Genomic DNA, 27,906 nt, shown 5'->3' with positions numbered 1-27,906 from the left:
TTATTAGGATGTAGTCTACTCTTTTGGGTATATTGTTTGGTTTTTTGGTTTCCAGTCCTGCCGGTTTTTTCATAACTCGTTTCAGAAAAAAACAAAAATTAAGAGATTTCAAAGTCCCAACTTTTCCGTACCGATAAAACCGATGTGTATTTTGTCCAAGTTTCAACTAAACAAATTTTAACTTTTGTTTATATTTAACATCGGAGAAAGTACATCAAATGTGATTAAAAAGTTTACAAATTGGGGGAAACATCTGAATTCAATAACCAACGGTGCCATGATTCACATTATACAACTACACAGTACAGAACACTATTAACATTTCTAAGTTAGTGAACCCAATCTTAGCTGTCAAGACAATTTCCTGGTGGAGACACCCAATCTCATCCCCACAGTAACCAAAGTCTCCAGTGATCTGGTGCTATTTGATAGCAGGTCTTCATCAATTGCAATTGAATCCTGCATAATACATACAATAAGAGGAAGGAAAATATAAATCTAGGTCAGTACAATAAGAAATCAGAACCATATCAACTAAATTGATTTCAAACAAGAATTAATTAACCGAAAAGATAAAAGACAGGCTGTATAATCAAGTATAATACCAACCTTTTCAAAAACACAAATTACAGTGCTTCCACCAAAAGAGAAATATCCAAACTGTCGATTAAAGCAAACATATATGCTTATTAGAAACAAGAACAATGATGAAGATTGGAAAAATAGTAGTTTACTATAACTGGTCGGATTCCAAACCTCATCTCCCTTCTTGACACAGTCGCCCTTTTTCTTTGTGAAATTAATGCTACCAACCATTGTAGCTCCTATTGCAACAAATGCCACCTGAACACAAATCATAGGTAACTCTCTAAGATACATGTATCATATAGGTCTGCAGCGATAAGATGCAACTGTAGTGGAGCCAGGGAACTTATAGAGTGTTCTGTAAAAACTTTTCACAAATGTAACAAGCCATAAATAATAATAGCAAGAATGCAAGAGAATAAGAACAAGACCAGGTAGAAGTTCAAAGATATGGGACTAGGCTATAGGAGTACATTAAGTATAAAATGCAAAAGGGAAAGCCATTTATAAACTTAAACAAAGAAATAAAATAGTTGTAACTTGTGAGCAAAATTTCCCTTTTACAATCATGTCAATGGTGGTGACATAACAAATTTGAAGAAGAAAAGCATTAAATTCATAAATTAAGCAAATCGTAGCATTCTTAAAACTATAATATGATTTGCAATTGCCGAAAGGTTCAGTGAAGTTTTTGATAGGTGTTATCAAGAAATTCATATATTCTAATAAATTCATACAGAAAAACTTCAGCAGGATAGCATTATAAACTCATGCATCACACACAAATTAGTTGCAATCACAAACCTTTCCAAAATCTACAGTTGAAATTATTGAAACAACTCGCTTATTCTCTGTGAAGACATTACAGTACTTGCTATTTACAGCAATGGGATTGACCTAAGAGAAATAGAACACATCAGAAAAAGTTGCAAATGATAATTAACAGAACGACATAAAGTTTCATTTTCCCAAAGTTTTATTTCACATACAGTAAACAGGCATCCGGGGATATTAACAAATTGCTCAACAGTTCCGGATACTGGCAAATGGAAACGGTGATAATCCTGCAATAAATAAACGTTCAAATCAAAATTCGCAATCAAATGAACATAAAATTAAAGAGGCAATGAAAGAAAGCAACAAACACCTGTGGTGCCAGACGGAAAATCACAAGTGTTCCATCAGCAAAAGCACTGGAACACATTTCTTTCCCCAGAAGGCCTTGAACTGAAAACTTTCGACCCTGAAAGCAAGAAATAACAATCCCATTAGAATTTCATTTTGAACACATAAATGAATATAAAAGATTAATAATAAAGAGAAATAAATAGAAATATCCCAATATCTATGATAGTATGATTTTCCTTGTACTGATAAACAAGGTGACAAAACATTAAACAGTTGGGTCTTTTCATCATTAAAAATTGTTTAAGCAACTAAATAATTTCATTTAAGAAAAAAGAGAACGGATTATAATCTCATATAAGCAAAAACCAATCCCTACTCAATACCTCTGTCCTAATTTACAGGCTAGACATGCAGGTCAACTGAACTGAAAACACTCATTTCCGACTTCTAGTTCTGACTGATAACTGTCCAAGTCTTAAGTGCATATTCTCAAACGACAAACATCTACCCAAATATTAAAAAGAAAATGCATTCTTGAGACAGGAAACCTCCCATGTGCAAGAGATGTAAAAGAAATACCTTAATCCAAAATCTTGAACTATCATCAACTGATTTAAATGCCATTAGACGACAATCAGCACCACATACAGCAATGTTGTCATGTTCAGCAGAAGCAATTGGTCTTGAACCAGGTTTTAACTCTCTAATGAAAAATTCATTGAATGTCTGCCCAGAACATTATTCAAGATAGGTGTCATATAACAAGATAGTTACTGCCATTATGAAGTCTAAATGATTTTCAGTTTGATAATTGGTCATATTTTGTTCATTTTCGTTCCAACTTCTTGTTCAGACAAAATGTATCTAGCAAGCTCAATGAAAAACAAATTCATTTAGTTCTTTGTATAGATCGGTGAAAAAAGCAGGAGAATTTGAAGGTCCCACAAAACCACATTGGCTAAAAGGCAAAATAAAAAACAACTGAAGTAGATCATACAAATGGTGCTATATTGAAATTTTTAAAAAGAAAAGAAAAATAGCCAGAATAAAAGTCATTAATAAGAAGACTGTTTGTATATGACCAGAATAAAGGTATCAGAATATTTTTCAAGCATAGACAGCGACTAAATGAAATATGTTGTTAGATCAGTAAGCAGTGCCTAGCTTATGAAAACACAGGAGGAAAGTTAATGTTGTTTAAAAATATTTCACACAAAATAGTAATTATTAAATTAAGTCATAAGACCATATGCATATGATGCACCATTATTTTAATTTTTACACATTATCAAATTGAACCTTTAAATAACTAATAAGATAAAAAAAGTGTTCAGAAGCAATTGTGCATCAATAACACATAACTTCAAACTACAGTTTTAACCCACCTTAAAGTGTTCCAGTGGATACTTCACTTCTGCCAAATTGATTTGACCCTACAAGACAATATTCACTTTATAAGATGGATGTAACTATAGGCATACAAATCCAGCACATAAAGAACCAGGTGAAAATGGAAATAAATGTGGCAGAAAAAAATAGCATTCTTCTATGCCTTAAAACTGTTTCAACACACACGCGGGCGCACATATATACACATATATAATGCCATTGTTAAGTAGTCTTAATATATAGTTGTATGCGCACATATCTTTTGCACCATATATGATTGTCATTTCCTATTGTATTACCAATTGTGGTGTACATAGCCATTAGATTCTCGTCCTTTAACTTTTCCAGTTTGCCAGTAATAAATGTCAGGCATGGACATTGTATTTTGGCCGGGACAATAATACTTGCTTATCTTAACTTGAGTATGCTGAATGTTGAATGAAAGCATTATCCTTCAGTTTTAAAATACAGTAACAATCATAAAAGAAAAGATAGCCAATTTGTGAAAGTGAAACAGAGTAGTTGTTCAGGATGTCCGTTTAGCACACATAGAACGTGCACTTTTTATTAAAAAGAAAAGAAAGATATATTATTAGGAGAGATAGATGGCTAAAATGCACAAGATGAAAAGCAATACTCCAAAAGAAACCAAACACTGAACAAAGGGCACCACATATAACATAACCAAGAATTGCATTGATCTGCGACTTGTCAAATCAAATTATGCTATCCAGAAAGAACTAAAAGAAACATTTCCATACCTTATAAGATTCAATGAATTTTGGTATATCAGCAGCCGATTCAAGTGAATCCATTTTTGCTCCCTGCTTTTCAGAAATGTTTTGCAGGAGCTCCTTCACCCCTGCGTACAGGAGGTTCACCAAAGCAAAGCAAATGACTAACTCAACGCCGATGGAAATTTTTATTCAAGTTCAATTTGTATCTCATATTGACATCAAATCCCGATATTTTTCTTTATCAATAGTAATCTACTAAAAAAGCACCAAATCGGGTTAAATAAATGTCAACAAGATGTAATATATGCACAGAATGTTTTAGCCCGTAAAAACTTTATAGCAACAATTCTGCTGACAACACGTCAGCAATCCTGTGTCACAAGGACATTGTTGGTGTTTTGATTGGCTACATTTTGCAAAAGCCAACCAGCCAGATGCTGGACTGAGATGCTGTAGCATTATAGTACAGCATACTGATACTCTGTTTTTCGTGCATAATTTTTATTTCAAATCTGAGTCAAGATTTGCTTCAATTATATATTCAGGCACGTGCGTCTGGGCAAAACGAGCCTTGCTCAGCAAGTTTTATTGAAGTCGGTTGAAGGAATGTTATTTAAAACAAAAATATAATTATATTATATTTTTGGCGTTTTTTTGTTTGGTACAACATGAATTATATTTCTGGAAATAATTTAGGGTTGGCCACAATTCCTACAGCTGTATTTGTCTGAAGACCTAGCTTGCCCATCAAGACAATTGAAGACTATAAATATGTGAAGCCTCAAGCTATTATTCTCATGTATTCTAAACCGTGTTCTTTACAAAGTGTGAGTTTTTAGGGTTTAGAGTTTGTGTCTTTTGTCAGCCTTTCTTGTGTCAATTTGATGCAAGTTTAGGACTGTGTTTTGGTTGTTAATTGTAAGCTACTCCTAAGCTTTGAAGCACGGAGTTAGTGTGTGTGATTCACTCATAAGCTTTTAAGCAAGAGTGTTGTCTAGTTTCTAGGAGAGTGTCTCCATCCTTATTGTTATTATTGACAGCAACATAGTACGTGTTGTTAGAGGGAATTTGGGACGGGGTCTCATTATCTAAGAGGTTCTTAGGTAGGATTGCACGGGTAGTGTCTAGGTGATAAGTCAAGTACCGGGTGTTGGTCGAGGGCTTTGAACTAGAGCTATTATAGTGGATTCATTCCTGGATTGGTATCCCCCAGAGTAGGTGACGTTGCACTGAACTGGGTTAACAACTATCTGTCTTATTTATTATTCTGCAATTTATTTATTTAGTTACTGTGTTCTGCGACTGTCTTGCTGCAACGTGTGCTATAGCATCTTGTGCAGCATTGTGTTCACTGCGTGCCAGATTTCAATTGGCATCAGAGCAGGCACCCTTTCTGGTTATAGGGTGAGCTCCAGGGAGAATGTCTGGCAACATGGACAAAGAAGGAGGGCTTGTAAGCAGACTACCGCTTCTCGTTGGTGTCTCCAACTATGATTATTGGAAATCACGCATGATTGCTTTCCTAAAATCTATGGATAGCAAAACTTGGAAAGCTGTTCTGAAAGGATGGGACCCCCCTGTGGTCATGGACAAAGATGGAAAGCCAACACTTGAACTAAAAGCTGAGGAGGACTGGTCTAAAGAAGAAGATGAGCTTGCTTTGGGAAACTCAAAAGCATTATATGCATTATACAATGGGGTAGACAAACACATCTTCAAGCTGATCAAAAAATGTGTCTCGGCAAAGGAAGCTTGGAAGATTCTTGAAACTGTTCATGAAGGTACTCCTCAGGTAAAGATGTCTAAATTACAGATCCTTACTACTCAGTTTGAAAATTTACGTATGAAGGATGAGGAAACAATCCAAGATTTTCATATGACTATTCTAGATTATGATAATCAATTTGATTCTTTGGGGGAGAAAATTCCCGAAGAAAAGTTAGTAAGAAAAATGCTCAGATCTCTTCCAAAGAAATTTGATATGAAAGTCACGGCTATGGAAGAAGCCAAAAACATATCTCAGATGAAACTGGATGAACTGGTTGGATCACTCCAAACTTATGAAAGTGCTGCAAATGGAAGAAGTGAAAAGAAAAATAAGAGCATTGCCTTCTCATCTAAAAATAATGAAGAAGAACTGGAGGAGGATGAAGAATCTAATGAAAGTATCTCTGAAGCTATGGAATTGCTGGGAAAACAGTTCAACAAAGTTCTAAAACAAATGGACAAAAGACCCAGACCAAATTCTAAGAATGATGCTCCAGGCACTATGCGCAACATTGTGAATCAAGGAAAACCTAAGAGTGATGAAAAGTCAAGCTTAAACAAGAATATTCAATGTCATGAATGCGAGGGATATGGTCACATTAGACCTGAATGTCCAACATATCAGAAAAGAACGAAGAAAGGACTAACTGTCAGTTGGTCTGATAATGATGACTCAGAAGATGATACATCATCTGTGACTGCCAAACATATCTCAGTCTTAACAGGTACTATTACATCTGATACAGAATCTTGTGATGGAGAGGTAACCTACGAAGAACTTGCTGATTCTTACAAAGAACTCTGCCTCAAGAGTGGAGAAATATGCAGAGTCATTGAGAAACAAAAGGTAACCATCAATCAATTGAAGGCAGAAAAATTTGAAAATATATCAAAGATGGATGAGCTCCAGAAGAAGGTAAATTATCTATCCTCTGATCTTGATGAAGCTAAGGAAGTCATTGAAAAATTAAATGCTGACATTTGGCGTTTGAGAAAATTCTCCGACATGTTGTATAAAGATGATGATCATCTTGATAAACTTCATAAAGCTGATGGTCAACTAGAAGAAATCTTAGAGAAAAATGTTCTAAAGCCTAAACATATTGGGCTTAGTTATGAGAATGTCAACAAACACAAAGGTTACAGCTCAGATCTCACGTACATGCATCCAAAAGAAACTCATAAGCAAAAGATGCCTCAACAGATGCTACAACATCATAAGCAGCATCCCTTGTCAAAGAACAAAAGAAAACATCACTCTTGGATATGTCACTACTGTGGTAGAAAAGGGCATATAAGACCTTTTTGTTACAAATTGTTTGGATACCCTAACAGGCATCATCAGCCTAAACCAGTTTCCACAACTGCCTCCACTCAACAAGAATGGAAACCTAAAGGTAAGAATGCGAAGACCAATGATGGTACTCAACTTGAGAAGAAGATTACTGCTCTGGTTGCTCACACATCACTTAGAGCTTCATCAAGGGAAGACTGGTATTTCGATAGTGGTTGTTCAAGACACATACCGGAATTGGAAAATTTCTTGTTGATTTAAAGTCTTACTCAACTAGTTTTGTTACTTGTGGTAATGGTACTAAAGGAGAAATTGTTGGTATAGGGGAGCTCAACAGTAATAGCTTGCCTAAACTAAGCAATGTGTTGTTAGTAAAAGGATTGACTGCAAATTTAATAAGCATCAGTCAATTATGCGACCAAGGGATGAAGGTAAACTTCACCAAGTCTGAATGTTTGGTTACAAATGATGAGGGTGAAATTTTGATGAGGGGCGTCAGATCAAAAGACAACTGCTACTTATGGGTTCCCCAAGAAGAGGCAAATGTGTCGACATGCTTAATCACGAAAGAAGATGAAATAAAATTGTGGCACCAAAAACTTGGTCATCTCAACCTAAGAAGCATGAAGAAAGCTATACCTGAAGAAGCCATCAAGGGCTTGCCAAATCTCAAGATCGAAGAAGGAAGCATTTGTGGTGAATGTCAAATTGGAAAACAAACCAAGAAGCCACATCCAAAGCTGCAGCATCTTACCACTACCAGAGTTCTTGAGCTTCTACACATGGATTTGATGGAACCTATGCAAACTGAAAGCTTAGGAGGAAAAAGGTATGCCTATGTTGTTGTAAATGATTTCTCTAGATATACCTGGATAAATTTTATTGGAAAGAAATCAGAGACCTTTGACGTATTCAAAGATCTATGTATTCTACTTCAAAGAGAGAAAAACAATGTTGTGTTAAGGATCAGAAGTGATCATGGAAAGGAGTTTGAAAACTCTAGATTCTCTGACTTTTGTGCCTCTCAATGCATCATCCATGAATTTTCATCTCTCATTACACCACAACAAAATGGTGTAGTAGAAAGAAAGAATAGAATTATACAAGAGTCTGCAAGAGTAATGTTACATGCAAAGAAACTCTCTCATGGTTTTTGGGCAGAAGCTATGAACACTGCTTGTCATATTCATAATCGTGTCACCTTGAGATCTGGAACTACATCTACTCTGTATGAATTGTGGAAAGGTAGAAAACCTACTGTTAAGTACTTTCATGTGTTTGGAAGTAAATGTTATATCTTGTCTGATAGATAACCAAGAACTAAAATGGATCCTAAAAGTGATGAAGGCATATTCTTGGGATACTCAACAAATAGCAGAGCCTACAGAGTATATAACTACATAACCAAAACCATGATGGAATCTATAAATGTAGTAATAGATGGTATTTCAAGTGAAGTTGTGAAAGATGATACAGAAGATGCTACAGCATCTATCCAAGGTAGTATAGATTCTGAAACTATTGAGGAATTCAAGAATGATACAGAGATTACTACACCTGAACCAATCTTTGCTACTTCAAAGAAAGGGTCATCCATTCGTACTCAAAAGAATCATCCTACAGATCTGATTATTGGTAATCCTAATCATGGAATTACTACTAGAAGGACACTTGACTTAGTTCCTAATGCTTGTTTTGTTTCTAAGTTTGAACCCAGAAATGTGATGGAAGCCCTCACTGATGAGTTTTGGATAAATGCTATGCAAGAAGAGCTAAATCAGTTCAAGAAGAATGAAGTTTGGGACTTAGTTCCTAGACCAGAAAATACTAATGTGATTGGTACCAAGTGGGTCTACAAGAACAAGTCTATGCTAGAGGGGTATTGTAATGCTGATTGGGCAGGTTGTGCAGATGATAGAAAAGGCACCTCAGGAGCTTGTTTCTTTTTAGGCAACAATCTTATATCCTGGTTCAGCAAGAAACAAAAGTGTGTATCTTTATCTACAGCTGAAGCAGAGTACATAGCTGCTGGTAGTAGCTGTTCCCAACTATTATGGATGAAACAAATGTTGTTGGAGTACAATGTGGTACAAGATGCTATGGCATTGTACTGTGATAACCTTAGTGCAATCAATATTTCAAAGAATCCTATCCAACATAGTAGGACGAAGCATATTGATATTAGGCACCATTTTATCAGAGATCTTGTTGAAGAAGGTATTATAACTCTTGAGCATATTGCCACTGAAGAACAACTGGCTGATATTTTTACCAAGGCTCTAGATGCGGTCCAATTTGAAAAATTGCGAGGCAAACTTGGGATTTGCCTATCTGAAGAGTTATAGCAATTATTGCAAGTGTGGCGTGCAGTTTTCTTTTCAATTTATTTAGTAATGCACGCTATTATGGGTAATGTTGAAACATCTGAAGATTTGGTAACAATTTTGTGTCTGTTGATGATAAAGATGTTTCTTGTGGTGAGAAAGTGTTTGTTAGTAGAAGTTATGTGGTGTTCTCCCCTGCTGTATTTAAAAAATTCTAAGGAAGGAGATGGAAAAGAAGATGTTACTATTGGTGATGATATTGACTTTATGTTGGAACATGTAAAGAAGAGTGTTCCTGAGAAGGATGCTGCACATGATGCTACAACATCTGCAGCACAGGAAAATGTGGAGAACATAATTGTACCTCAATCTCTAGATAATGTTATTATCCCTGATAAAGGGAAGTATTCTGATAGTAACACTGCTGTGATCTCTCAGTCTGATGAGAGTTTGAATACTTTGTCTGTGCATGATGAATCTGCTAAGAAAGATAATAATGCAGATTCCAATGTTATTGATGTGGACAATCTCACTCTTACAGAGAGGACTCCTGCTCCTAGTACTAGGAGGTTAAGGAGCAATGCTGGTAAAGATGTAGTTGTTTCTAATGTTCCTGTCAAGACTACCAAGGAAAAGAAAATCTATGGTCTTAAAAGACAGTGGAGTAAGATTACTGGGCCCTCTGAGCCAAAGAAGAAGATTTTGAAGAGGAAGACTGTTTCCTCTAGTAATTCAGAGTTTGAGGAAGACCAATATTCTACAGCATCTCCTGAAGCATCCTCAAAGAAATCTGTGAAGATGTCTATAGTCTTTCCTACACTGATGTGTGACATTATTCTAGCTCAACATCCTGACATTTGTACTAAGGTTGGTGTTCCTAGTAAGAGAGGTTGTGATTTGTCTTTTGATTTTAGACTGTTTGAAGGTACACATGCTGCAGACTGTGCTACATCATCTGTCAATCAGTCAACTGATGTTTTGCCTAGGAAGCAAATGATTGTTGACCTCAAGGTGTTTTCCAATGTCAATCCTGGTGTTCTTGATGATAATGCAGGTGGTGATACTAAGGTAGAGGAGGAGGACTCTGACGTAAGTCCTTCTATGTGACCTGCTTATACTTTATTTGCATGTCCTTTTGGATTTTAATTTGTTAGGCTACGCCCTGATGCTCTCTGGATTGTAACATGCATAATCCATGTCTTTGGGTCCGATACTCCAGGTTTTCTATGCCCTGATGGTTTGTAATATGCACTTTATGATCTCTTATGCTCTGATTCTCTCTGCACTCTATGTTCTCTATGATCTGATTACTCTGTGGAAATATGTATTTTGCTCCTACTATGTGATACTGACTTTATTTGTCAGAATTTATGGCTAAAAAGGGGGAGTAGTATGTTGTGCATGATGTGATGCATAATGCTATAGCATCTAGTATAGCATGTCTGTTCTATGTAATATGCAAGTTTTGAGGGGGAGTGAAGTTTATGCATATATTGAGGGGGAGTAGGTAGAATTTATTTTTCTACTACTTTTTATATGCATGCTTATATAGGAATTTATTTTTCCTATTCTTTGTGGCGTTGCTTAAATTTTAAGGAGTTTATTTCTCCGATCTTGAATCCACTATGTGAGAGTTTATTTCTCTCTATCTGTACTTTGAGGCTAAGATGTGTTATGTTCCGCTGTTGCATGCCTCTGATTCTTACGTGCTAGCTATCTATTCATCTGATGAATTCTTTTACCTTCTTTCCTAGTTGTGTGTGTATGTTGACTCGAAGGAAAGTTCAAATAGCTTAGCATCGTTCTACTTTCTTTCCTAGTTGTGTGCTTATGTTGACTCGAAGGAAAGTTTAGACTGTATCTCTCTATGCACTGGCCTAAGGTTGTTTTAGCCAAAATTTGCCAAAGGGGGAGATTGTTGGTGTTTTGATTGGCTACATTTTGCAAAAGCCAACCAGCCAGATGCTGGACTGAGATGCTGTAGCATTATAGTACAGCATACTGATACTCTGTTTTTCGTGCATAATTTTTATTTCAAATCTGAGTCAAAATTTGCTTCAATTATATATTCAGGCACGTGCGTCTGGGCAAAACGAGCCTTGCTCAGCAAGTTTTATTGAAGTCGGTTGAAGGAATGTTATTTAAAAAAAAAATATAATTATATTATATTTTTGGCGTTTTTTTTGTTTGGTACAACATGAATTATATTTCTGGAAATAATTTAGGGTTGGCCACAATTCCTACAGCTGTATTTGTCTGAAGACCTAGCTTGCCCATCAAGACAATTGAAGACTATAAATATGTGAAGCCTCAAGCTATTATTCTCATGTATTCTAAACCGTGTTCTTTACAAAGTGTGAGTTTTTAGGGTTTAGAGTTTGTGTCTTTTGTCAGCCTTTCTTGTGTCAATTTGATGCAAGTTTAGGACTGTGTTTTGGTTGTTAATTGTAAGCTACTCCTAAGCTTTGAAGCACGGAGTTAGTGTGTGTGATTCACTCATAAGCTTTTAAGCAAGAGTGTTGTCTAGTTTCTAGGAGAGTGTCTCCATCCTTATTGTTATTATTGACAGCAACATAGTACGTGTTGTTAGAGGGAATTTGGGACGGGGTCTCATTATCTAAGAGGTTCTTAGGTAGGATTGCACGGGTAGTGTCTAGGTGATAAGTCAAGTACCGGGTGTTGGTCGAGGGCTTTGAACTAGAGCTATTATAGTGGATTCATTCCTGGATTGGTATCCCCCAGAGTAGGTGACGTTGCACTGAACTGGGTTAACAACTATCTGTCTTATTTATTATTCTGCAATTTATTTATTTAGTTACTGTGTTCTGCGACTGTCTTGCTGCAACGTGTGCTATAGCATCTTGTGCAGCATTGTGTTCACTGCGTGCCAGATTTCAGACATAACAAAGAGCAGTGACTTGTGAAGTTACATATACATTTAGCCTACAATTTCTTTCAACTAGTTAAAGAGAGAAGGAACTAAACAACACATACCTATGTCCATTAGACCAAGACCTATTTTTGACTGATAAATAGCTCTCATTGACAAAACAATCTTTTTGTCAATTTGTTCTTCGACGAGCCTTTGAGCCTTCCGATCATATACCTGAAGCCAAAAGTATGATGAATTAAATATTGCAAATTATCTTAAAGATATTTCTAGTTCTCTACTTTTATGAAGTTGTTGAACCAATACATTAGAATTCTTGAGACTTCAAAAAAGGTATGCACAACAAATTTTGATACTTATAATCACATGAAAAGGCTACCGGCAGGAGTGATACATGTACTTGGTAGACATTTTCTAATTATAGTGAATGTGATTCACAAACTCAGTTATCAGCATTGGATAGAAAGAATTTCAGAGAGGTATTATCCTGATATAACTTGAAACATACATCCATGTATGATGTATGATATGAATGTCTTCAGATTTTTTAAATAAAAGAAAGAGGAAATTGGTATGGAAAGAAATATGACATACCAGAATATGGGAAGAACTTGATCCAGATCGAATACCAACATCATAGGATGAGACATGGGCCCATTCACTCAGTTTGAAGAACCAGCTATATAAACCGAAAAATAAACAAGTGATTTTTATTATCTTATGATATACAAACCATAAATACATAACAGTAATCCATATATATGAATCAACTACTTTGTATATATAATCTCTTAGGTAAAAATATCATGTTATATAATCCATATCCAGGTATAGAAGCACACTGATGATAAGTTAGCAAATTGCAAAGAATGTACCCAAATCCACTCCAGGTATACAATCCTAAACCCTAAAATACTGTTATATAATCCGTTAGGTAAAAAGATCATGCTCTCCTGTCTCTTAAGGCTTAAATTAGTAGCAAATTGCAAAAACTGTACCCATATGAAGCCTGCTTATCTGTCAAGAATCCTCCAGCCATCACCTGGTTTCCGGTCCCTTCGTCAAAACAAAGAGTTAAGTGGATCATACTGTTCAACTGGTCAGAAATCTGAAGAACCTCACCACAAACCGGGCAGCAATTCAACAGTGGTTCCCTGCTACACCAAAAGCAAGCTAACCGTATAAGAATCAATCAAATGTAAACAAACATCACTTGGAAAATTTATAATAAGCGGTAAATATATCTCTACTGCTAGCAAAAGACAACAACACACATACAAAACCAAATATTTTAGTCTCGTGTATTCTAGATGGATCATTACTTTTCTTGTTGAAAAGCAAGCAGGGAAGCCAGTTCATCCATGCTCACAACACCATCTCCATTCTTGTCAGCTGCTTTGAACAGCTCCTCTTTCTATGGAAAAAGAATTGTATTGCTGAAACAGTATAATTCGTATATACAAAACTAAATATTATATTGTAAATTCATTTTAGGATTTGCAAGGCAAAGATTCATTATTTGAACCTTAAGCCCTGGACCTTCTGTAGTGAAGATTTGGACTTTGATATGACCAAAAAAGTTAATTTCCACTGTCCAAATTCAATATTCTGACATTCAGATTTTATTAGTTTATATAAGCCATAATATCTGAAATTAGAAGATAATAAAAAAAATATGAATCAAAGTCCAAATCCATATCCAGGTATAGAAGCACACTGATGATAAATGTCCAGGTATAGAAGCACACTGATGATAAGTTAGCAAGAAAATAATCCAAAACAAAAAAGTAACAGCATTGTATAATGTGCAGAGTAGTTTGAACTTTGAACCTTGTTTGTTGCTAATTGATTGCCAAAAGCATCAATCAGATCAGAAAATTCAGAAAATGAAAGCATCCCATCTTCATTGTAGTCCTGCATAAAGCATAAATCATCCAGTTTGATAAATACTAGATGGTGCTGAATAAGATCAAGTATTTCAAATGTATTTCTATGTTGAGGGATGAATAAAGAAAGGAGACAGCATGAATAAACTCAGCAACACTCCATGGTGCAATTTTGGTTTAACACCAACATCCTAATGTAGAGGGATGGGACTATATATCATCACTTCCTGTGCTACCCTCATAAGTCTTCGATTTAATCTTGCAATAAGCATGAGTTATTATAAAGTAGAGGAAGATCAAACTTACCACGATGGATAAAATACGTCTAACAAAGCCCTTTTCTGTTTCAATTGGATCCTGTTAATTTCCACTTAGAATTGTTAGAAAACTTTATCATACACTAACAACAATAGAATTGTATTGTATTAGTCTACTGTATACCTCTACAGAGCATGAAATGGAAATGTTGCCAACCACTTTTCCAGGAACTGATGGATCTAAAAGGTTGAATGTTTCAATGTCAGAATCAGAATCCTGCACCATCATATCATTCATAATGAAAGTGTGTAAAATGAATAATTCTGAAAGGGCACAGAAGAAACTGATAAATTAACAAGTCTAACGTCTATGATTTCTTAAAATGAACAACAAACAAAGTGTCCTTACCTGGGTCAGAAATTCAAGCAGATCAATCTCACAGTATCCAACAAGAGTATTGCTGGACAGTTTGTTGGTCTGCACGAGGAAAAAAAAAGCAAACTTAGATGCAGCGTTTGGGGACAAGGGATCCAAAGTTATAACAACAACAGCAACAACCAAGCCTTATCCCACTGAGTGGGGTCAGCAAACCAAAGTTATAACAGTATTGGTTTGTATACTATATGCAGTTTTTTTCTTTCACATAAAACAATAAACAACAATTAAAGTTTTTTCATCAGGTGAAGTCGGTTATATATTATCAAACAATGCTATAAAGATGTCAAGATTCATATCTAAAGAGTAAAGATAGATCATTTAACTCAACCATTCTCATTCGATTTATTTATTGTTTTCCTTGATCTTCTCTATCTCTAACTAACAACCTGTCATCCACGTGATCTGTCCAAACACCACCTATGGCATTTTTCCATCTTTGCTATAATAGGAGCTACCCACACTTTTTCCCTACTCTATTCCTGATTCTATCTTGTTTTGTATGAACCTTATCCAACATAGCATTCTCACCTCAGCAACACTTAATCTTATTTCACTGTTGACATTTTACTGCCCAGCATTCAGCTCCTTACACACTTGAGAGGTGCTTTTTTTTTTTTATCACAAACTACACCTAAAACATTCATCCATTTCATCTATCCTACATGGATCCTATGGCTAACACCACCTTCTATCCCTTTTAGGATATAGACCATAGGTTAATTAGTGTAGTTAAGAGTTAATTAGTAAAAGTTAGTAAGTTGATAAATTTGTAGATGGTTGTTAAAAGTGTTATTTTAGTTATTCTTAGAAAGACATTGGGCTCAAGTGGTTAATGAGCTCCCCCTAGGACGAATCGTTCGGGAAAATCCGAGTTCGATTCCTGGTGGAAACAATTCTTGGCTAGACTTTACTTTGAGGCCAAACTCTGAATTATTGGACCCCCCTTGCCTGGAAACCAGAGGGTTAATATACCAACAAAAAAAAAGTCTTTAAACAGCCCACAATTAGTAGAGTTGAATGATAGCTTTGAATAATAAAATTTTGTGACTATAGAATTATCTAGTGTGAAAGGATAGTGCTTCTTTGGGGTAGCCTTGTGTGCAATATGAAATCCTTCATTTGCTTTCAATCTTTATTCATTTGAATCTGTTTTTACAATATTCTAGGAATTATTTCTTGCTCAAAGAAACGATCCTAACAATCTCATTGCCATTTTGTATGATGGATCTGTATTACTTAATCCATGAGACTTATGCTAAGGCATGTTCCCCGATTTTCACCTCTATGTTAGTATTTCTGTGACAGAACTTCCACTCCTTTCATGTACTCCATTTTACTTCTACTTAAACAAAAATCATGGTACTAATTCAAGCTTGAAATGCATTAGAAACATACCAAGAAAAGGCAGCAGCCCAACTAAGGATTTCAAGCTTTATTTTATGTTATTAGAAGGGTAGCAATTCCTTTTAAGTGTCACAAAAATGATGTTGCACTACCCCCCACCCTGAAGAAAAACATATGCTTACTAGAGGGTAATGTATAACCAATGAAAAAGTAACGTTAATTTTTATTACACACCTCAAAGACAGAAACTCTTGCAATATGAGGCCCGTTCTGTTCCAAAAGAAGTTTCTTTTCCTACAGAAGAAAATATCAGTCACACAAAAGAAATATTGTCTTATTCAGCAGAACATCAGCTCATAAATGATAGAGTAAAGAATATACTCATCAACAACTCCTTATGAGAAAAATGGCTAGTTATGGGACTAATTTGGACGGGACCAATACTACGCTAAATAATCATGCATTGCTTTTGGTACCATATATGATCTAAGTATATATGAATCTAATTTGATTACCAATAAATAAAAGAGAAAAATGTATATGCATAGACAGTGTGTCAATCAATACCAACAGTGTATTATGCCAAATCATCCCACTATACCCCACTATAATTGTATGACATGGAGAAATGTTTGATTCCTATTTGATGTCGGTGTAAAATTAATTTACACTGACAGAGTGTATCCATTAAACTCTAAATAAAAAAGATGTACTAATAATAATAAATAATAATTTAGATAAGAGTACTCACAGAATTCCAAACAGGTTTATCTGTTCTGCAGCAGCAGCAGCAATAATGAAACAAAATCAATACTACAAGAATGAATATGAAAAATAGTACCGTAATAAAGTGAAGTGAAGATAACTAACTGTTGAGAAGACTTGGTACGAAAAGTTTGTTCTCCAAGGGAAAGACACGCAATCCATTTATCCTTGAATTGCATCTCCGCCTACAATCAATCAACCAGTCGCCACTCTTTTTATTCATTGATTAATTTACAAAACAAAACAAAAAAGGCGGAGAGAGAGAGAGAGAGAGAGAGAGAGAGAGAGAATTACGCGGAGGAGGGCGAAGAGAGCGATACCGGTGAAATTACCGGCGGAGAGAAGTTTGTGAGTGGAAGGAGATGCGTTAGTAGTTTTACGGCGAAAGTGAAGACGGTTTTTGAAACGAGCAAGACGAGATCCTTTCCGTACTGATGATGATGAATCTTCCGGCGAAGAGGAGAATTTGGAGTGTTCGTGACCCATCCTCTCTATTTGGAATCGATGAATGCTTTCCCTTCTGATTGATTTGATTCAGTTACAGTTACGGTTACAGTTACAGATTGCAATGTTGAATTGAATTGATTAGTAGTAGCTGATGCGGTCCACCTAAGCAAAATCAATTCCTCCCTCTCTAATAATACAACTACTACAACACTGTTTGTTTTGTTGCTCTATTCATTCATTTTATTCTTTGTTCTTTACTTCGCCGCCGGAGAACGGTTCGTATATTACTCTAATACAAATTACAATAGAATTAAATTCTTCAAAAAATAATAAAATATTTGCAAATAGCGCAAGATATTTGTATCAAGTATTTTTATTAGTAACATAGGTGAATAAGTGGAGTGTCGGGTTCGAACCCGGACTCTTATTATCATGTTTTTATCTACTTAACTAAGTTTACAGGTATATTCGGCTTTTCACCACCAGTTGAATCTGGTTCGGGGGTCAGTTCTGGCATCAAGTGGTTCCAGCCCCCTCCCGATCGCAGTTGTGGGGATCGAACCGCGGTCCTCCCTACCAAGTTCAGCACCAATCACCACTGAACCAACTAACGATTCTTTTTTATTAGTAACCTTTTTTTTTGTTCACTTTGATACAATTTGACTCAACGTATCCTTTAATTTTTAGATAGAATAGAAATAAGTATATGAATCAAAAAAGAAAAAGAAAAAGAAGGAACGAGTATAATATAAATTTTTTACGGAACATATATTACGTCTAATAAAGATGATTGAAGAGGTAAAGAAGTCGGCTCCTTTAGAAGAGTGGTGTACCGTGTACATGTATTTGTAAATACTTTAAGGGTCATGCTAAACCGTGCTTCCAAGACACTTGTTAAGCATACTTAAAAAAGAAATAAAAAATAAAAATTGTATTGAAAAGACAATTTTTTGTACTTTTAAGACATTGAATACACGTATTTCGAAACAAAATTTTTATTTTAACATGAATCAAGTAAATTAAAGTTGTTAGTGTATAATTTGATCATCTGCTCAGGTTTGGTGTAACTTTAGTACGCATATATGATATGGTCCACTCACTCTAGATTAGTGACTTTGGAATGAATTGTTTTGTTGTTGGATTGAATTTGGCTACATCCAGAATGTTGATACTTAATTAAAGGATGAAACACACATAATTGAGAGAATGAATTATGAAAAAAAAGAGTGAAAACACTTGGGAAAAGAATGTGATTGCACACATATATGCATGGTATGTCACTTATTTATATACTTCCCTATTTCACCATAGTCACGCCCTTTTGATAAGCACCATAGTCACGCCCTTACTATCATATACCAACTAGATCCAATACACCTCATACAATCTAGAACTAACTATTCAACTAACAATAGTAGTTAGTGATTTACGCAACTATATATTAACCCTAAATTTGAATTAACTAAACACGGGTGTCAAATTATGGCAAACAAATTATATTTGCTTTTACCTATTATAATTAAATCAGTGTCTTTTTTGGGGTCAAATAGTTTACCGAATAGAAATTTCACCTTAAGGTGAATAAATGAGATGTCCGGAGTTCGAACTCCAAATACTATACATATAATGTAATATTTCTAACAAGTAATAACTGAGTTAAGTTTATAGGAAGACAAGTAAGGAATATCATGTCGTTGGTCATTAATTATCATATACTCCCTCCGTCCCAAAATATAAGGGAAAATTGGTCAACTAAAGTTGATGTATCTAGTCCAAATTTTTAACCAAATACATCAACTTTCTTTGACCAATTTTCCCTTATATTTTGGGACAGAGTAGTATGTTGTAATGGGGATTTATTCAAAACCTAATTCACAAGTAAGGAATATCATGGTTTTCACTTTTTTGTGACAACATATGAATACAATGCTATAGTATAGTATTTGTACTGTGTTATCTAAACACATTTTGGCCGATAAAAATATGACATCTTATCATAATATGAAAGGAAAAGATTATGCACGCAAATCGATATGCATAATATATTATTAAAAAATAAAAATCAGTATATTTGTCTAACTTATGTCAAAAAGTGTGTTTATGTAATATTTCTGTATGTACTATTGGTGCATGAAAAGTATGTGCATGCTTGCATCACACATGACTTGATGCTTCCCTAAGCATGCAACCATATGTCCATATCACATGTGCAAAGAAAACAACAGATAGATTAATATTGTTCCTTAGCATTGTGACACAAGACAACTAGCTACAAAATACCATCAAAGTAGCCAAAAAGCCAACCATAAAGCCTAATAATATGTTTATTAATGTTTAATGCTCAATTGCTCATAATTTGCAAGCTTCCTTTACCTTACTTACAGTGCTACACAAAAAATCTCCTTCCCTTTCTCATGTTTAATGTTTTATTGCTACAAACCTTATTATTCCCTAACAAACAATATTACCTACACAGTAATTTGAAGATCCGAATTTTAAATAAAATTATGTAACCGCGATGAAGACCGTGACATCATGTTTTAGATATCTCTTTGCATTGTTGTGTTCGAGGTTGAGGCTACATACATCGACAATATTTTCCTAATATTCTCTATAATATCAAGCATCGCAACACAACCATGATGATTAATTACCGCCACATTTAAAAACGTTTGTGAAGATTAAACGAAGATGAAATGTATAGCGAATAGCATATCGATCTTTAAAAGCATAATGTCGACATATATAAATATATTGTTATAAATTTTACTGATTGAAATGTATAGTTACATCCATTTCACTGATTACATTTTATACAATGGCAAGCTACGTACGGTGCTAACTACTGGATTTTATCACTTATTTGCATCAGCTAATTAATAATTTGGTAAGCTTATTTCGTCAAGATCATCTAATGACAAGAAAACTTCATCTAAATAAGAGAGCTGATCCATTCCATCATCACCATCTTCATTTTGCTCATATACTCGACATATCACCCATTTACTATAATCCTAAATCAAACAAAAGAAAAAACAAAACCATCAATCAAATCAAAGTGTTATATATACAATACAATAGTTATGTAATACTAATAGTGATGTATCTTTAAAATAATAAAATTATACATATTTTTATGCGTGCCACATCTACCACCCAAGTATTTTTAGTAGTTACGAGGTTGGAATTTCATGTACTATATTAATCATCTGAATTCTTTGCTACACATCTTATTTGAATATGTACTGGTATCCCGCTGAGGTGGATGATTTTTATCCACCTCAGAATAAGATGTGTACCAAGAGTGTTCACCTACAAACTATTATATATTAATTATATAGACTTACTTTGATTGGTTGTGATTTTCTTTTAGATGATTTAGCAGAGGAGGAAGCAGAGTCTGATAGACAAAATTCTTGCATTATCCAATTGGTTTTGATACCTGAAGCAGGGGATTCTCCAACATGGAACACAAAATGTTTCTTCATGCCAACTTTCTTATTGTTTGTACTACAAATCACTGCCTCTTCCATTCCTGTTGCCTTCCAATAACCATTATCAGTGACTCTATTTTGTGTCCTTCTGCTGTAGTAGTACCATTTGTTTCCCTCCAACAAAGCTCTATCTATATACATATAATATGCACCAACACCAAAATTAATATAAAGTACTTGCAATTTAATTAATCTAGAACAAAATTTAACCGACAGTCTTTACTTATCTTCTGATCAAATTTCGGATTACTAAAACGGAGGATTCTGTATTAATTATTAATAAATATAGAATAATTACATATGAATGAAAGAAAAACGAGCAACAAGCTGCGCTGGATAAATCATATAATCCTACGATTTCATTGACTAATAATGTTATTAAATGACGAATTAGAAATTTCTGAAATAGCTTTATTGCTATTTCGCGGGGCAATTCACATTGATGTAATGAAAGTGATGGACCTACAACAATAGCAGAACGCCCCGAATAATCAACCGCTAAAAAAAAAAATAATAATAATAATAATAAATGGTATATACATTAATACCATGAAGTTGCCATGGATCATATGAGTATAGGTGAAGATCAGGGATGACATGAGGATGGCAAGGTAAGAGTGTTGCTTTTCTTTGAAGGAAATGAACTACAAGCTCTTCATCTGTGGGATCAAAACGAAACCCAGGTGGAAGGTTGACATTGTAAATATCATTCTTATCTCCCATTAGTATAACTAAGAAAAAACAATAGATAAATAAAGTTAGAGAAGAAATGATGAAGGTGGATTTGGAGACAAGGTATTTATAGTGCAAAGAAAGTATATAGCAATATATATACTAGATTATCATGAGGGTCTAACGTGAAACACAAGATGACCTTTAATCACGTACAAATTAAAAAATATATATCTCATCAAATCAAATATATATATATGATAAATTATTGGTAGCTAGGTAGATGAATCAGCACTGAACACCACCAAGCAAGCAAGCACAAGGTTGTGGATAACGGAACGTGATACTTGCTCACCAAAAAGTGAAATTTGGAAGGAAAAAAATCATTTGTTTTTTCAAAATTTAAATGATTGACTTTGAACTTTACACTGTTTGATCTCAATGGATCGTCCGATCTCAATCAAGCGATCAAAGATTATATATTATATGAATGCAAAGAAACAAGAAACTCAAATTTAAAAAGTGTGTAAGAGAGTACGGAAGCTAATAACTTTTGTGCACATTTTTATTTTTATTTTTTTTCTATATATCCATAAATTTTATAGGTCAGGTAGGCAAGCACAAACTATTAATTTATTGCTTTTTTATATGAGTAGAATGTGAGTTTATAATATATAATTTGGTTTCCTTATAAACTCACATGCTATATTCATTATCAAACTATGTGTCATTGGTTACTTTTCGCCTAACAAAGCCTTATAAAGACTTCAATTTTTTGGCCTCGAAAGATCTTTTGGGTGTTCCTTTGAAATGTGCAAAATGATACTTTCATCATATTCATTTTCAAACTAGCTTCCATTGGTTACTTTTTGCCTAACAAAGTCTTAAAATTTTAAATTTTAGGCTTTGAAAAATCTCGAGTGTTCCTTTGAAATGACAAAATGGTACTTTTTTTAGTCACGTCATTAGTGTAAAATATTATCAATTTTATCGATGATTTGATTTATGTTGAAATACTTACAATGCCAAGTTTCGAGCCAGGTATCTATTGATTACAAAATGACTTCTCAACCAAGTGACTACTTGGGAAACAGACATTTATGTTGAAATACGTTTTTTGATGCAATATGTTGAAATACTTAATCGGTCATTTTTAATGAAATTTTCTCAACTAGCATTTTTTTTCTTCTACTCAAAAAATTCTAAACTGAAATATTTTTTAAGGTAATTAATCAAGTTAAGTTCCACTTTGAGCTACATAAATTACTATGTAATTTTGTAATCATGACACTACATGTCGGTATGATCTACCTCTATTGTTGTCCACGTGGAATGTGTTAATATGAGTTTGGTCTTAAACCAATATTAGAATGTAGTCACCCTCCATCTTGGAGTTTATCTACAACAAATACCAAAATATATGTTACATATAATTGTCACCCAATTATAGTACTTTTTACAAGAACTTTTTTATTTGTTTCGCTCTCACCCACCCATATGCGCTCTACCTACCTAAATATATATAGTAGCTTTGTAACAATCAATGAATGATATGTAGTAGCACATACAACCCACACCACACTTATATAAAAACAAAACAATCATTTATTTATGGTGATTTTTATTCTATTTCTTAATAATTTAAGAATATTTATCTAACAACCATCGAGAACAAGTCAATCTATATTTATTATGTTATATATACAAGTATTTTTTAATCAACTTTTATTTTACATACACATAATTTTTTTTTTATTGATTATTGGATAAATATGTTAGATATTATAGGAAAAAACCTCTATTTATTTTGGAAAGTGAGAGTTTAAGTGTATGTACTACTTTGCAGAAGAAAGGAAAGGAAAACTTAGCTAGCCAAGGAAAGGAAAACTTCCACATCATTTATATCTTGCAGAAGAAAGAAAAATATCATATAAAAAGAATGAACTACTTTGCTTATAACTTATCTAATCACCGTAAAATAAAAAAGTTATCTAATCAAAACAAGGCCAATGTTACGTAAGTGGTCCACCGTGAACAAGTGATCCACCGAATATTAATTTTACGAAATTATTCACTGTTTGATTGAAAGTTTATATCGTATAGATCATCCATAAATTTTTTAAATTTTTTTGAAAATCATTTGATATGTTATTGAAACCCATCAAGATTTATGTTATTTAATAAACCGTTAATCTTGATGTGTCTCAATAACATATCAAATGATTTTCAATTTTTCTAAATTTTTTTATGGATGATCTATATGATATAAACTTTCAATTCAACGGTGAATTTTATAAAATTCGTATTCATTATAATATTATTCTGGTCCACCATAAACCACTTAATGAAGTGGTCCATATTAAAATTTACAACAAGAACAAATACACGGGTTTCAAATTCTTTTTTTTTTTTGGTCAGGCACGGGTTTCAAATTCTTTTACCATATATATGATACAGATAATTTAACTCTCTAGGCTTAAACACAAGATTGAAATAGTACTTGTGAGACGTTGTACGTAAAAGAAACAAAAATTGAAATGCAATCAGTGCTGATTAGGACAATGTGACATGCATGTCGATAAAGATTTGGTAGAGATCCTCTCGTTCTTATACAAGACAAGATAACTATAGTAATAATTAAATTTGTAAAAAAATTACATATTTATCTTTTTAATTATTTATATTATAAAAGAAAAATAAAATTTATATTATTAAATGATATTTGTAAAGAAATTATTATTTTTTGGTTAAAATTTGTAAAGAAATTATTAAGGCACAGAAAAAGCAAAAAAAAATAAGTTGTATAATTAGGTAGAAGAGAATCGCTACAAGAAATTTTACAGTTAGCAGCAGTTTTGAAAAAGTTTAGCGAATGTATCAAACTTTATAATTATACTTTTCATTTAAAGGCTATAATATTTTTAATTTATCAAACTTATAAATATGTTTTTAACGTTCTATTTTTTTTTTTTTGTACAAGTTTCTTTGTGTTCTTTTGTTAATAATTTTATAAAAAAATATTTAAGGAATAAACTATCTAAAAATGTATTTGATGATCAAATTTTTTTTATATATCAATAAAGAAATATAGTCAAAATATATTATACGAATAATATACACAATTCTTTCAAACGACACTTAAAAAGAAACGGGGGATTGCAATCTTATTATTTATACACTTTCCCAACCCAGCAATTCATACCATACACTCAAATCAAGCTGATTCATGCAAGATGAGTTTAGTAGCTGAAACCAAGAAGCCACATGCTCTTCTGATCCCATTTCCAACACAAGGTCACATAAATCCATTTCTCAAACTAGCAAAGATCCTTCACAACAAAGGCTTCTACATAACATTTGTCAACACTGAATTCAACCACAAACGTTTGCTTAAGTCCATAGGTCCTAATATTGTCAATGGTTTGTCAGATTTCAACTTTGAGACTATACCAGATGGTCTCCCTACCACAAACATGGATGCAACTCAAAACATTCCTGATCTTTGTGATTCTACAAGAAACCACTGTTTGGCACCTTTTTGTGATCTCATATCAAAACTCAATGATCCTCCAGTTACTTGCATAATCTCAGATGGTGTTATGTCCTTCACAATTAAAGCTTCTCAGCAATTTGGGTTGCCTAATATTCTCTTTTGGGCTCATAGTGCTTGTGTTTTCATGGTTTACAAAGAATGCAAGAATCTCATGGAAAGGGTCCTGGCACCACTTAAAGGTATATACTGTACACCTTTACAAGATTAACTCTAAATTGATTATTATTTTTTGGGTTATAATATTGCTCGAGTTCGAGTTCTCCAGAAAGATTCTTTAACTTAAGTTCTGTTTACATGAGATGGTCTAAACATGATTTATAGTAGAGATAATTCTCACTTTACAAGTCGGATTTGTAAGATTGAGTTAGCCTCAACTCCCATATTTCAAGATGGTATCAGAGCCTCCTTTGAGATCCATTGGGCCGCCTACTTTCAAGTTTCCGCTATCAGGTTACCGTCTTGTAGTGTTGAGTTAGGCTCAACTCCCATATACTAAGTAGTTCATTAGCAGGTTGAATCCAATCAGTTGGTTTTGTACATATTCTAAGTAGTTCATTAGCGGGTTGAGTCTAATCAGTTGGTTTTGTAATTCGATTCGTATTCTCAAAATTTTGGTTAGGCCAAGCTCAACCCTTACAAAACTGAACTTATCTCATCCAACGTGATACTTTTCGAAAATTTCTCATCCCACCCACCCACTTTCTCACATACCCCTTATTTTTCCATTTTTGCCCTTGATCAAAAAATTCGGAATGCGTTTTCCGAATTTTTTTTGCCTTTAAAAACAACTTCGGAATGTGTTTTCCGAATTTTTTCCAAATTTGAACTAAAAAAATTCAGAAAACGCATTCCGAATTTTTTGACCAAGGGCAAAAATGGAAAAACAGGGGGTAGGTGAGAAAGTGAGTGGGTGAGATGAGAAATTTTCATACTTTTCAACACACCTCCTTACGTCCACTTCACATCTGGAGCGTGATCTGAGTGGTCCGATAGAGGGTGACCCAATGAATATTAGCTAGATAGACTCTTATATCATCTTAAAATTTGAGTTTGACTTAACTCAATGTTCCAAAACCAACTTGTAAGATGAGTACTACCGCCACTTATAAATATGTATTTAGGTCTTACATGATATAACGTGAAACTTCTAATTTCTAAACACATGTGATTATGTGAACACTAATGTTCATTTTTTTACTATTATTTTGAATTTATGATGTTAATTTTCAGATGCCAGTTATCTCACAAATGAACATTTAGACACCATCATAGACTGGATCCCTGGCATGAAGAACATTACTTTAAGAGACCTTCCAGGCATATTTCACACAACAGATCCAAATGATTTACTATTGAACTTTGTGGCAGAACAAGTTGAAGTAGCTTCAAAAGCTTCTGCTATTATTCTACCAACTTTTGATGCCTTGGAATCTGATGTGTTAAATGAACTCTCCACAATGTTTCCTAAACTCTACACAATAGGTCCACTTGAGTTGTTCCATGACCAAATTTCAGAAAATAATGGATTTGAATCTATAAAATGTAATTTATGGAAAGAAGAAAGTGAGTGTCTCAAATGGCTTGATTCACAGGAACCAAATTCTGTTCTCTATGTGAATTTTGGTAGTGTTATAAACATGAGGCATAATCAACTTGTTGAATTGGCTTGGGGATTAGCAAATAGCAAGAAAAAATTCTTGTGGGTGATTAGGCCTGATATAGTTAAGGATGGAAGTGAAACATCACTTGTGCCACAAGAAATTGTAGAAGAAACCAAAGATAGAGGACTAATGGTAGGTTGGTGTCCACAAGAGAAAGTTCTAAAGCACAAAGCAGTTGGAGGATTTTTGAGTCATTGTGGTTGGAATTCAACAATTGAAAGTATAAGCAATGGTGTGCCTTTGATTTGTTGTCCATTTTTCAATGACCAAATTCTCAATTGCAAGTATATTTGTAGTGAATGGAAATTTGGAATGGTGATGGATAGTGATAATGTAACAAGAGATGAAGTGGAGAAGCTTGTGGTAGAGTTGATAGAAGGTGAAAAGGGTAAGGGGATAAGGAGAAAAGCAATTGAGTGGAAGAAAATGGCAATAGAAGCAACCAATGTTGATGGTTCATCTTCTTTGAATTTGGAAAAATTGGTAACTGAATTGCTGCTATTCAAGAGTTAAGACTACAAGAAACATTACTGATTCAAGATATTGTTGTAATGAAAGTCTTCTGATGATGATTTGATGTATTTCTAAATTGTGTTAATGTGTGATTTAATAACATCTTTCTCATGATGGTCATTTGTTTGAATGCCTTATTGCATAATTTGTATGACTAATTTTTTTATGAAGCACGAATATAGATACCGAACACGAGAAGATAAATTTATCACGAATTTCAAGTGTGATTCAATCTATAGAACTATTTAACCAGAGGAAAAAAAATTGATCTAATGTCAAGGAATACAATAGATACGATGGTTAAGTTTTTAATCGGATGTAAAGTAACAGATACAATGGTTTGTTTTGTTGTTGCAGAAGTTTCCAAAGTGTGTCGTTGAACAACGTTAATGGACACAGTGCAACAAGATAACCGGAAAGGTAACAGTTCAACAAGTTTTTGCAACATAGGATAACTAGAATGATAACGGTACAACATGTTAGAAACTTAAAGACCTATTTATTATTAGCTAAAAAACGTAAGTGTTACAAATGCAAAACCTAGAGTACCCTAAATGCTTTTTTTTTTTTCTTCAAATAAACTTAAACTTACAATGACATTTTCCTCCTTGGATTTAGATTTATAAACCGTTTGTTTCCACATATAGACAAGAGGTTTTGGAAAGCCATCTCCTTCATTCTCAACGGCAGTATCATCCCCTTTTTCACTACATGTTTTATTAGTTCACAAATACCATTAGAAGTTTTCTAATTTTTATAAA

The 27,906-nt window shown here is 33.9% G+C and overlaps 3 protein-coding genes across 5 annotated transcripts; 1 reads left to right on the top strand and 2 right to left on the bottom strand.

Moving 5' to 3' along the window:
* Positions 1–160: 160 nt before the first annotated feature.
* LOC123908188 (phosphatidylserine decarboxylase proenzyme 2-like) lies at positions 161–17,592 on the bottom strand. 3 transcript variants are annotated; one of them, XM_045958740.1, is made up of 21 exons: positions 17,100–17,592; positions 16,911–16,990; positions 16,792–16,816; positions 16,275–16,334; positions 14,667–14,735; positions 14,442–14,534; positions 14,307–14,357; positions 13,945–14,028; positions 13,437–13,528; positions 13,113–13,268; positions 12,709–12,793; positions 12,219–12,330; positions 3,864–3,964; positions 3,099–3,146; positions 2,293–2,439; positions 1,733–1,828; positions 1,575–1,649; positions 1,390–1,482; positions 757–843; positions 610–660; positions 161–459 (listed from the first exon to the last, which is right to left on the bottom strand). In XM_045958740.1, exons 1-21 carry the CDS (start codon positions 17,289–17,291, stop codon positions 352–354), a joined length of 1,905 nt encoding a protein of 634 aa, XP_045814696.1. In that variant the 5' UTR covers positions 17,292–17,592; the 3' UTR covers positions 161–351. The 3 variants fall into 3 exon arrangements, with proteins under 3 accessions (XP_045814696.1, XP_045814695.1, XP_045814697.1); XM_045958739.1 differs by having other exon boundaries at positions 13,113–13,271; positions 17,100–17,523; XM_045958741.1 differs by lacking the exon at positions 16,792–16,816 and having other exon boundaries at positions 13,113–13,271; positions 17,100–17,241.
* A 2,404-nt stretch (positions 17,593–19,996) lies between these two features.
* LOC123909471 (NAC domain-containing protein 104-like) lies at positions 19,997–21,683 on the bottom strand. The gene is made up of 3 exons (XM_045960311.1): positions 21,295–21,683; positions 20,600–20,877; positions 19,997–20,266 (listed from the first exon to the last, which is right to left on the bottom strand). The coding sequence occupies exons 1-3, from the start codon at positions 21,467–21,469 to the stop codon at positions 20,129–20,131; spliced, it is 591 nt and encodes a 196-aa protein (XP_045816267.1). The 5' UTR covers positions 21,470–21,683; the 3' UTR covers positions 19,997–20,128.
* Positions 21,684–24,361: 2,678 nt separating this feature from the next.
* Positions 24,362–27,415, top strand: LOC123910104 (7-deoxyloganetin glucosyltransferase-like). Its single transcript, XM_045961152.1, has 2 exons — positions 24,362–25,150; positions 26,202–27,415. The coding sequence occupies exons 1-2, from the start codon at positions 24,652–24,654 to the stop codon at positions 27,143–27,145; spliced, it is 1,443 nt and encodes a 480-aa protein (XP_045817108.1). The 5' UTR covers positions 24,362–24,651; the 3' UTR covers positions 27,146–27,415.
* The last annotated feature ends 491 nt before the right edge of the window (positions 27,416–27,906 follow it).

This window comes from Trifolium pratense, linkage group LG2, assembly GCF_020283565.1.
Source record: "Trifolium pratense cultivar HEN17-A07 linkage group LG2, ARS_RC_1.1, whole genome shotgun sequence".
In the NCBI taxonomy this organism is placed as follows: domain Eukaryota; kingdom Viridiplantae; phylum Streptophyta; class Magnoliopsida; order Fabales; family Fabaceae; genus Trifolium; species Trifolium pratense.
This window is presented reverse-complemented; position numbering and strand designations above follow the sequence as displayed.